Here is a 12,077-nt window from a genome sequence, read left to right as displayed (position 1 = left end):
GCCTGCAGTCACATCACCAAATTGACATGAGGTCCAATCATAACACGAATGGTCTGGTTCAAGTTTAAGCAATGTTAAAGAGGATTGGCATGTTATGCTGTCATCTACTATGTTTGTGTGTGTGTGTATATATATATATATATATATATTACCACAACAAGAGAGAAAATTGTTTGTAGTACCAGTTTCTTTACAGTTTAAATATTATGGAAGTGTGTATTACATTAAGCTAACATAGATCAGCATTCTTCTATGAAATATCCCTTTGCAGAATTGCTATGGTTACAGTAATCATATAAAGGAATCCAAATAGAAATGGTTAGAATTAAAAAAACAAAAGTATTTAGAGAAAAAACACAAAAAAATATCTGATAGATTTTTGGTTTGCTTTGTGTTTTGTTTGCTATGTAGAAACCTTCCATTGATATTGTTGCCAGTTTTATTTTTATTGTCTCCTTTAAGGTAAAACTGGACATGCGGAAGTCGTACGGGTAGTCTACCAGCCTGGAAACATCAGCTTTGAGAAAATGCTCAAGGTCTTTTGGGAGAATCATGACCCGACACAAGGTAGAGTGATGACTGGGCCAGTATTTAATTATCTTACTAATTACAGCTGGGATAATTAGTGTTTGAGCTACATGGAGGAGATGAACCTTGAAATCACACAGGAGCTCAAGAATATGATTGCAGACATTTATTGACAGAGAAAGAGAGAAAAATGAGGGCATGAAAACTAATGAATACCCCTCCCTTTCCCCCTTTTACAGCTGTCTGTGGTGGGAAAATTCCCACAGAGAGTCAGCAGAGACAATGGAAAACTCCTACCATGTGCGATTACGACAAATTTCCCTAAATGCTCTTCTCTTGTTTGCTAAATTAAAACACATTTCTTAACAACTTCCAAGTGTTTCTACAATACTGTATTATGACCTATTCTCTGAAATTTCCTTTATTACATTTTTCATAGTTATTTTCAAATGATTTTATGTTCATAAAATGAGAAAAAAAGTTAAAAAATACTGTTGACCTCAGCAATAATATTTGGTAGCATTCAGGAAGAATTTTCACATGATTCACCTGGCTTTGAAAGTGACCTTCATTTGAAATGACATACTTCCATGCTATCAAAGACAATCTTGCATCTCACTGGAAAATCAACTACAGCAGGGGTAGCCAACTCTGGTCCTTAAGAGCTGCAAACAGGCCTAGTTTTCAGGATATTCATAATGAATATGTGTGAGATGGATTTGCATACAATGGTGACTGTATGCAAATATATCTCATGCATATTCATTGTGGAAATCCTGAAAACTAGGCCTGTTTGTGGTTCTCAAGGACTGGAGTTGGCCACCCTGAACTACAGTATATTCACTATTACCCTTAATTGATAATTCCTGCCTTCATAGACCCTATTGTTGCCAGGATAGTCAGAGTGATCCATTCTGTGATAGAATCAATGAGTTGCTGCCTATCTGTGAAATCTGTATATCACACTTTCAAAAAAGTGACGTTATAGATGTTAGGAAGCCTGGGAGTAGGGGACAGAACCAAAATCTTTCAGTGTACAAGACCCTGCCTATCTCTTCCCCCGCTGCCCCCAACATTACAGGAATCAAATAGCTTGAGCAGAGAAAGATACCAAGAGTAGAGCAGGAATACAGTTGTAATTCAGGGGTCAGAAAGAGAGCTGTCATTTTTTGAGATCTGCTGGGTAATTGTGGCCCAGATTGGCCACTGTTGAAACTTGGAGACATGTTGCTGGACTCGATGCTACTTTGATCTGATCCAGCATGGCACATTTTGTATTTTAACTGTGGCTCTTTAAAATAGTTTTCACAATAATTCTCCTTTAAAATACTTTCTAGTATCTGCTTTCATTTTTATATATTAGCCTTTATTACTTCTGTATACTATAAAAGGTTAACATGAAAGAAATCCAAGAATTTTCCTTGCAGCAAGTTTATTTTTTAAGGTAATAAGATAAGGAAGCACAATGAATTCTATAACTACTTTACATTTTGTTCGTATCAAAGACAGTGACATAAAAGTGAACTTGAAGGTGATCTTCTGAGTGTGCTGCATATACCTGCACTTATGTAGTTTATTTCTTCCCATTCACTGGACTTGAGTGAGTTACACCAGTTAGATCTGATGATCAAGAGGGCACAATGCAGTTCCAAGATGGCCGACTGATGCGTGGTTGACGTGGACGCTCGCTCTTGCTGCTCTTACCAGGCTCGTAAAATCGATCGATCCTGGTAACGTTTACTTTAAGAAATTACTTTATGGGACGAAAAAGAAAGCCAAGGACTGTTTCTTACCCCGCAATCTCTCCCGGGCAGTCTTTTACGGGACCCATGGACGCCCATGTCTCCCGCAGTACTCCTCTGCCGGGGAATCAGCCGCTGGAGAGTGGGGGAGGGGAATTTGAGCTCCCCTCTCTCCTTGGCTCCATATCACCCTTGAGCCCGGCGCAAAGAACGCCTCCTGGTAACCCAGCGGATGAGAGACCCACCTCAATAGCTGTGGAGACTCCGAGGACCCAAGCAGTACAATCGGTTTTCTCAGTGGGGGAAAGCAAGGTGGGGGAAGAACCCGCAAGTTCGGCGGCCATCTTGGGAGAGGGAACCAGGAGAAGACTGAGAGACGGGAGAGGAGAGGAAAACCTCAGAACCGATCAGGAGCCCATATGGACTGAACTAACAATTCTAGAACTGCCCTCTGTCCAAAGACCAGGTGAGATATCTTTAATCTCTATTTGGGATGCAATAGCTGAGTTTCGTGCTTCCATAACAAAACAGCTGGCACCGATAGTCAAAAGAAGTAATGAAATGGAACAAAAAATAATATCTTTGGAAAATACAACAGTGGATTTAAATCAACAGATATCTACTATTAAAGTTCAAGCAACCTCTATTCAACAATCTCAATGTCTACTGGCTAAGGACAATGCAAATTTAGCATTAAAAGTGGAGATGCTAGAAAACAATGTTAGAAATAAGAACTTGACGATCATAAACTTTCCCAAAGTTCCTCTTGTTTCCCCATGGGATATGTTCAAGAGATACTTAATTGAAATCCTGAAAATACCTGAAAATGCTATCCCACCAACATCTAAGGTATTTTATTTGCCAACGTCTAGAAGAGATTTAAATCAGCAAAGGGGAGGAATGGAAGCATTACAGCCTGCAGTAGAGCCACCAATGGATTTGACTGCAATAATTGAAACATCGGATTCAGACATTGCAATACCTGTTACACTTATAGTCTCACTGTTCTTAGAGCCAGATCAGGACTGGTTACTGAAATTGTTTTTCAGGCATAGATTAGAAACTTTTCTGCGATTTAAAATAAATATTTTTCCTGACGTATCTCGTTCAACACAGAAGAGGCGCAAGCAGTTTCGATTAATGAGGTCTATGGTACAACAGATAGGGGGTCATTTTGTTTTAAAATTCCCTTGCAAATGTTTAGTGAAACATCAAAATATTTCCTATGTTTTCTTTGACCCTCCTCAGTTGTCACAATTCTTAATAGAAAAAACCCCTGAGAGTGGTTCTGAGGTAGAACCTCCACCCGTAGACCCTCAGGAAAGCGTTCCGTAAATATTATATGTACTGCACCGCATCAGTCATTGAGCCTTTCTATTATTAGTATTGTACAAAATTTTCCTTGGATTGTGTCTGGTTAACTCCCCAGTATTGAGGACTTTGAATGGTATTGTGTATATGGAAAATGTTCAATATTTTTTTGTTTCCTGCTATTGGTTTTTGTAAAACAATACCTGTTTTCCATTCAAGATTATTCTTGTATTTAATTTGAGAAAATTCAATAAATAAATAATAAAAAAAAAAGAGGGCACAATGCTAAACATTAAGTCAGTATTACCCAAATATAATTCATCTTTGCTACTTTCGAAGGTTGAAAGATTGAGTTACTTATGTCAGGATTAGAATTTTGAAAATGCAAATGTTGTAGTTTTTTGGCTTAAGATAACAGAGCGCTCTTTCTAGGCTTTGTGTTGAAGCATAATTACAAGTGTAAATGAATAACATACTACCTAACTGTTTCCCAGCCTTTTGAAGCCCAAGGCACACCTGCATTAACCAAAATATGTGGAACAGAAGCCTTCATGAAGCAGGCAGTGCAGACATGGAGAGGATTCATAATGCCAAAAGAAGAATGAAGATTCATCTGTCTCTCTTCCAAATTTTCAACAAAGGGAGAAAGAGGGCTAAGACACACATGATCTCCTCACAATAGACCAGCTTTTTCTATATACATGTAACCCTACCCCAGTGTGCCTGTCCTGTACAGATGGATACACAAACTTATTGTTTTTGAGGCTGGAACCTATCACCTGCTAGCTCTTTCACACTTGTTCTTTTTCCCAAGGCTGGATCCTTTATAGGTGGTGGTGGTGGTGGCGGGGGGGGGGGGGGGGGGGGCGCAGGATTGTAAGCTTCCAGGGCCTGATGTGATGGGTTGAATTCTTTACACATTCCTTGATGTGTGTAGTTTCTGTTGCGCCTGTCGGTCGCAGATGGCTGCGACCTTTGCTGCTCACCTCTCTTTTCCCTGCTACAGCGATTCTCAAAGCCATGGTGGCCTCAGCCTGCAAATGCCGCCTTCCTCGGCATCCCCGGGATGGCATGGGCGATTCTGTCCGCCTTCTTGAGTCAAGGATCATTTCGAGCACACGCGCGCCAGACCGCCTCTTATCCATGTCATGGTGGGAACCTCGGGGGCATTCTCCCCCTCCCCCGCATGATGTCACCCGCCTGAGGTATTTAACCCAGCCAGCCTACGCTTCCGAGTTAGCAAGGACTTCCTTCCTGATTATTCCACTTCATTTGGAGATGCTTTGCTTCACTTCTTGAACTGCTTTCTGAACTAGAACACCTTAGGTACCCATTCCTCGGAAGCCTTGTTATGTTCTGGCTATCCGCTCCTCGGAGGGCCTTTCTGCCTGGAGATTCCTGTCATCCTTCTTCAGGACTCAGCTAGTTCAGCCTTGTGAATACTACTATCACCTTGGCCACCTTGATGACGGAACTGCTGGTGTGCCTCAGGCCAGGTTCTCTTCATACTGAGACCATCTCATTTCTGGTTCTCGACAAAGCCATTCATCCAATAGTGCTTGGCCTACCCTGGTTGCAAGACCATATGCCCAAGTTTGACTGGGGCATCCTGGAACTATCACAATGGGGAGCAGCTTGTCACAACCGATGCCTGAAGAAAGTAACAACTATGCTCTGCATGTCAACCTCTACTTCTCTCCCTGGTTTGCCGTCACAATACTCATCATTTAAAGATGTGTTTTTGAAAAAAGCAGCAGATGTATTGCCACCACACAGGTCCTTTGATTGTGCTATCAATTTAAAGCCTGATTCAGAGCCCCTGGGAGAAAGGGTTTATCCACTTTTTCTTTCACAGACGCAGGCCATGTCTGCCTATATCCAAGAAAATTTGCAAAAAGGTTTTATCCGGCCTTCTAAGTCACCAGCTGGAGCTGGATTCTTTTTTGGCGGCAAGAAGGATGGATCTCTTCATGCTTGTATAGACTACAGAGGACTTAATGAAATTACTATAAAGGACTGCTATCCTTTACCTCTGATTTCAGAGTTATTCGACAGACTCCAGGGAGCCAAGATTTTCACAGAACTAGACCTAAAAGGGGCATACAACCTGGTCCGCATTCGTCAAGGAGACGAGTGGAAGACGGCTTTTAATACTCGCGATGGCCATTTCGAGTACATGGTCATGCCTTTTGGCCTGTGTAACGCCCCGGCCGTATTCCAAAATATGATGAATGAGATTCTGCGAGATATGCTTTACTAATGTGTGGTTGTTTATTTAGACGACATACTAATTTTTTCCCAGGATTTACAAAGTCATCAGGCAGACGTTGCCAGAATCCTGCAAAGATTACATGAGAACCGTCTTTACGCTAAGCTTGAAAAATGCGCTTTCCATCAGGAGTCTAATACCCTTTTGGGCTACGTGGTGTCCAACAGAGGTTTTGAGATGGATCCACAGAAGGCCAAAAGTATACAGGACTGGCCTCAACCCACTGGACTCAAAGCACTCTGCCGCTTCCTCGGCTTCACTAACTATTATCGCACATTAATCCAAAACTACTCTACCTTGACTGCACCACTTACCGCCATGACAAAGAAGGGAGCCAACCCTTCACAGTGGTCTCCAGAAGCTGTTGCGACTTTTCAAACTCTCAAAGAGGCTTTCCTCAAAAAACCTTGCCTTCACCACTCAGATCCTCGACGTCCATTTATAGTCAAGGTTGACGCCTCCAATGTCGGTGTAGGGGCCGTTCTTAGCCAGAACAGTGATACCCATACTCTACACCCTTGCTCTTTTTTCCTCGGTGTTTTTCTTTTGCCGGGAGAAATTATGGCATAGGAGATAAAGAACTGTTGGCTATCAAGCTAGCATTTGACGAGTGGCGCCCATGGCTAGAGGGGGCACAACATCAGATAACTGTATACATAGACCACTAAAACTTGGAATATCTGCGATGTGCGCAATGACTTAATCATAGACAGGCCCGATGGTCTTTGGTTTTTAATCAGTTTGATTTCCTACTCAAGTACTGCCCTGCTGACAAAAACACAGGCGCAGATGCTCTCTCAAGATCCTTCACTGTTGAGAATGTTGCGGATGGATCTCGCCACATAATCAACCCTGATAAAGTGATTCTTGCTGCTACTCATTCCATTCCAGCTGGAAAGGCAGTAGTTCCTCGATCCTTAAGAAAGAAACTTCTTAAGTGGGCTCATGATGCTCGTTTATCCGGTCACCCTGGGCAAGCCCGTACACTATCCACCCTAGAGAGATTCTACTGGTGGCCTTCAATGAAGAAAGACATACAAGCGTATGTAGAATCTTGTGTCACCTGTGCAAGACAGAAGCCTCTGGCCTGTCGCCCTTGGGGCCTTCTCCAGCCTTTACCAATTCCAGAGGGACCGTGGATGCATATCGCGACTGACTTCGTCGTTGACCTGCCAGTGTCCAGCGGAAACAACATCATATGGGTCACTGTAGACCGCTTCTTGAAAATAGCGCACTTCGTGGCATTACCCGGACTCCCATCTGCTCCAGAATTGGCAAAGCTGTTTATACGGCATATCTTTCTCCTGCACGGCATGCTGAAGCATATCCTTTCAGACAGAAGCATACAATTCAGGCAAAGTTCTGGAGAGATCTTTGCAAGAAGTTTGATATCGTGTTAGACCTGACATCAGCATACCATCCTCAATCAAACGGTCAAACCAAAAGAACAAATCGTACACTTAAACAGTTCCTGCACTCCTACGTTAACTCTTTACAAAGCAACTGGGCAAAGTTGCTCCCATGGGACAAGTTTGCCTTGAATTCACACCCATCTGCCGCAACTGGATCAATGCCATTCCAGATAGTGTATGGCCTTCAGCCACTACCTCCTCTACCAATACACTTGTCAGTTCCATCACCAGCAGCCCAGGCTTCAGCTGAAGAACTCCATAATCTCTGGGTCCAAACCAAAGGCCTATTACAGAAGGCAGGACAACGGGCCAAGAAATATTATGATGCTCATCACAGAGCAGCACCCGAGTTCCAATCAGAAGACAAGGTATGGCTCAGTACCAAATTCATCTGTCTCAAGCTGCCATCTGTTCGATTTGCTCCACGCTACATTGGCCCTTTCTCTGTTCTCTGCCACCTGGGACCTGTAACTTACAGCCTGCGATTACCCGCTTCCATGAAAATACACAACACCTTCCACATGTCTCTTTTGAAGCCACTCATCCTCTCCAAGTTTTCAAAGAAGACCCCGGATCCACAGCCTCTGACTGCTAAAGAGGACATTACATACCAAGTGGATGAGATCTGAGATGTACGCAAACGTGGAAAGCATTGGGAATACCTATTATCCTGGAAAGGATATGGGCCAGAAGAAAACAGCTGGGAACCTGCTAATAATATCCTTGACAAGGATCTTATCCGACAATTTCATCTAACTCACCCAAGGAAGCCGAAACCCCCTGGGAGGGGCCCTAAGAAGGGGGGTACTGTTGCGCCTGTCGGTCGCAGATGGCTGCGCCTTTGCTGCTCACCTCTCTTTTCCCTGCTACAGCGATTCTCAAAGCCATAGCAGCCTCAGCCTGCAAACGCCGCCTTCCTCAGCGTCCTCGGGATGGCGTGGCCGATTCCATCCACCATCTTGAGTCAGGGATCACTTAGGGCATGCGCGCGCCAGACCCTCTCTTATCCACGTCATGGCGGGAACTTCGGGGGCGTCCCCTCTGCATGACGTCACCTGCCTGAGGTATTTAACCCAGCCAGCCTATGCTTCCTACGAGTTAGCAAGGACTTCCTTCCTGCTTATTCCACTCCATTCGGAGACGCTTCGCTTCACTTCTTGAACTGATTTCTGAACTAAAATGCCTTAGGTACCCATTCCTTGGAGGCCTTGTTATGTTCTGGCTATCCGCTCCTCGGAGGGCCTTCCTGCCTGGAGATTCCTGTCATCCTTCTTCAGGACTCAGCTAGTTCAGCCTTGTGAGTACTACTATCGCCTTGACCACCTAGCTGACGGAACCGCCGGTGTGCCTCGGGTATTATCCTGCGAGGAGTTCCCTGGCATACCCCACTCTGTGGGCCACTACCAGGGATATCTACATCTACTCTGGACTGTGTCTTCTCTCCACACTGTGGGTATTTTCCACGATTCCAGTACAATAAAGTCTCTCCCATCTGTGTCCGTCTCTGCTGAGGCCACGCCCATCGTAGTGAGTCCCCACAGGGCTCCTCCCTATGGGTGGAGTAAATTCTCACTACGATCCAGTGTCCACAACTACACCAGATTATAATAATTTTCCCTGGGGATGATGACTGTCCCCGATGTGGGTGCAGTGAGTGCAAAATAAATACTCTGGAGTCACTTTGGTAGTGTCCAAAATAAAAGTGTTTACTGGAAACACTGATGATGAATGGCACAAAATTTAAACTGAAGCACCACATAATTCTCTTCTCCAATTAATATAGTCTCTCTCCTCTATCTGTGCAGGATCAATTGTATCAAGGCAAGGGAAAACAGCCACTCTCTTGGGTTTAGATGAAGTGGAGCTCCCAGATGGGCAGGGTCTTTTAAGCTGGGCAAAACCTCTTCCAAACCAATAAAAATGTTACAAGTCTATGGCACAGAGAGTTAATCCTCTTTTCCTCTCCCCAGGGTGGTGAAGCACCAGATGGGTGTTCCCAATGATTTGTTTTCTTTACTCATGGTTAGGAGATCTTCTGGGTCTGCTTTTATTTTACACAGTCTCTTTAGTACTCTCTTGCTGGATCCTTGATTGTGGATCCCTTTGGAAACAAGCTGTTCTCTTGCTTCTGGCAGGAAGGAAGGGGAAGCCAAACTTCCTCCTGGATCTTTTAACTCATAATGTTCTTTCCCCCAAAAGGAACAAAATCTAAACAGCAGAGTCCCCTCCTCACAGTAAGTCATCCCCATTTTAGGTGTGTATCTTCCCTATCCCTGGGCAGTTCACACACAGGGTTCCCCCAACCCTGTGTGCAAGACAGGCTCAGGTGTCCAGAAAGGCTCTTTGATAAAAATCTCAAAATTCCCAAAATTAGACCCAGAAGAAATCTTAACCAGCCAGGTTATGGACTGGAAAAAAAACACCTCCCGACCCTGGTCAGGACCCACAGGCTGGGCTTGTCTGCTTTTACTGAATGGGCCTGGAAAAGCAACAAAAGCTAAGCCTCTATACACCTCTGCACTCTCTGATAATCTAAAGGGCCTGCCTTCCAAGCTCACAGTGGAGAGCTCCTAAATAGACTCTCAGGGGGATGGCCATTCCAGATGCCTATAACAGAGCTGCTGCATTTGAATTGAACCTCCCTCTACTATAACCTATCCTCTTTCTAGCTAAAACAAGGGCTCACCTAGGTCTTATTGTTGATGGAACTGTTGTCCCTGTCACATACAATAATAATTTATTATTAATAATAATAATAATAATAATAATAATGTCACACACACTATAATTTCCACAACCCCTTCACTTTTATTTCTCTTTTTTTCATCACTCTTCCTCTCCTTTCTGACTTCTTCATATTCTTAACTAATATTCACCTTTTCTTAAGAAAACCCAAATTTATGATACTTACTATAGTTACGTTTTCTAATAATGTTTCTTATCACTCTCCTTTGCTGAGATGTTATTGTTAACACTGATGTTTAAGTTTATATCCACTGTTAAAAATGTTTAATGTATGAAGTTGTTCACTGTACACCGGAGTGAAGGCTCCTCGCTATACTTCGGTATAAAAAAGAATCTAAATAAATAAATAAATAAATACAAGTGCAGGAGAAGGGAAAAATCAGTGTGGTACAGGCAACTTGCTTGACTAGTTACCTTGACAACCAGATGTGGCTGCCCTATCTCTTCCATGTGCTGTCCCCAACACTCACTGTATTCATATCCAAATGCTCAATGCACACTTTCCCTGTATCACTCTGTTCAGTGTTCACTGAGGAGGGGCTAGGAGTAGGACCACAGAAACAGACACAAATAATATTGGAAGTGAGGTAAACCTCCAACTATTTTCAGAAAAATGTGTTCATGTGGAAGTAGCTAAAATTAAAGTAGACAAAGTGATGGGATCAGATGGAATATATCTAAAATCTTCAAAAGAGTGGACACGCCTGAAGGAGTAAAGAGAATGAAAAGAAATTAAGAAACTTGGAAGAGTGGTTGAAGATTTGGCAGCTGGGATTCAATGCCAAGAAGTGCAGAGTCATGCATCTGGGATGCGGTAATCCAAAAGAGTTGTATGTTATGGGGGATGAAAGACTCATGTGCAGGGACCAAGAGAGGGATCTTTGGGTGATAGTGTCTGGAGATCTGAAGATGGCAAAGTAATGAGACAAGGCAATAGCTAAAGCCAGAAAAATACTGTGCTACTAGAAAGAGGTATAACCAATAAGAAAAAGGAGGTGATGATGCTATTGTACAGATCCTTGGTGAGACTTCACATGGAGTATTATGTTCAGTTCTGGAGCCCGTATCTCAAAAAGGATAGAGGCGGTCCATTATGTGGGTGGTGAAAATAGTGTGGGGTCTGTATCAAAAGACCTATGAGGAGAGGCTGAAGGATCTGAATATGTGTACTCTGGAAGAGAGGAGGTGTAGGGGAGATATGATACAGACCTTTAGATATCTAAAAGGTTTCAATGATGTATGGACTTTGAATCTTTTCCATTGGAAAGAAAACAATAGAACTGGGGGTCATGAAATGAAACTTCAGAGAGGTCGACTCAGAACTGTCAAAATATTTCTTCATGGGCAGGGTGGTGGAGGCCTGGAAAGCCTTTCTGTAGGAGGTAGTGAAGGAGAAAACAGTCCAAGAATTCAAAGGGGCATGGGATAAACACTGTAGATCTCCAAAGACTAGAAGACAAAAATGAGATAAGCGTGCAGGGGAGTAACTTGTTGATATGGCAGTTATTACCCTTAGCAGAAGGCATGAAGATTACTACCCTTAACCAATATGCTTTGATGCTTATAATGCAACTGCACCATTGTTTTCCACTAAATAGCAGGGGATAAGTAGAATTTGATTCAGACGACAGCCGAGGGCCCCATCTTCCATGGTCTTGGATACTATTATGTGGACATAAAAGAAAAAGCATAGGCCACTTCTATGGCCAAATACTAAAGGAAACGAAGAAAATGTGCATGGAGTTAATTTGCTGGTGCGGTGGTTACTACCCTTAACCAATAAACATTGATGCTTTTGATGCAACTGCAGCATTGATCTCTGCTTCGAAAGAGTGGAGTAGGAGCTGAAAGGAAAGAGAAATTTGAATTCAGGGACAACCAACATGAGCCATGATGTTTTTACAGTCTGGGGTACTGATGCTCAGACATTAAGAAAAAAACACAGGACTCCTTCTATGGCCAAGTCCATAAGCAAAGCATGCCAAGCAAAACTAACTGATATATGGGGGTAACCTTCATGGCGTGGCAGATACTACCATGGGAAGCTCGCTGGGCAGACTGGATGGACCA

At 43.2% G+C, this 12,077-nt stretch overlaps 1 protein-coding gene across 3 annotated transcripts in view; it reads left to right on the top strand.

Annotated features, from left to right (window-relative positions):
* The window catches only part of MSRA (methionine sulfoxide reductase A), a 1,098,176-nt gene that overhangs the window by 649,136 nt on the left and 436,963 nt on the right, over positions 1-12,077 (top strand). For all 3 annotated transcript variants that reach the window (XM_029596156.1, XM_029596155.1, XM_029596157.1), the window contains one exon: positions 463-567. In XM_029596156.1, coding sequence (XP_029452016.1) covers positions 463-567 — 105 coding nt within the window. The remainder of the gene's footprint in view (positions 1-462; positions 568-12,077) is intronic.

The sequence above is a fragment of the Rhinatrema bivittatum genome, chromosome 3 (genome assembly GCF_901001135.1).
Source record: "Rhinatrema bivittatum chromosome 3, aRhiBiv1.1, whole genome shotgun sequence".
NCBI lineage: Eukaryota > Metazoa > Chordata > Amphibia > Gymnophiona > Rhinatrematidae > Rhinatrema > Rhinatrema bivittatum.
The sequence above is the reverse complement of the archived record's forward strand: the minus strand, read 5'-3'. Positions and strand labels throughout refer to the sequence as shown.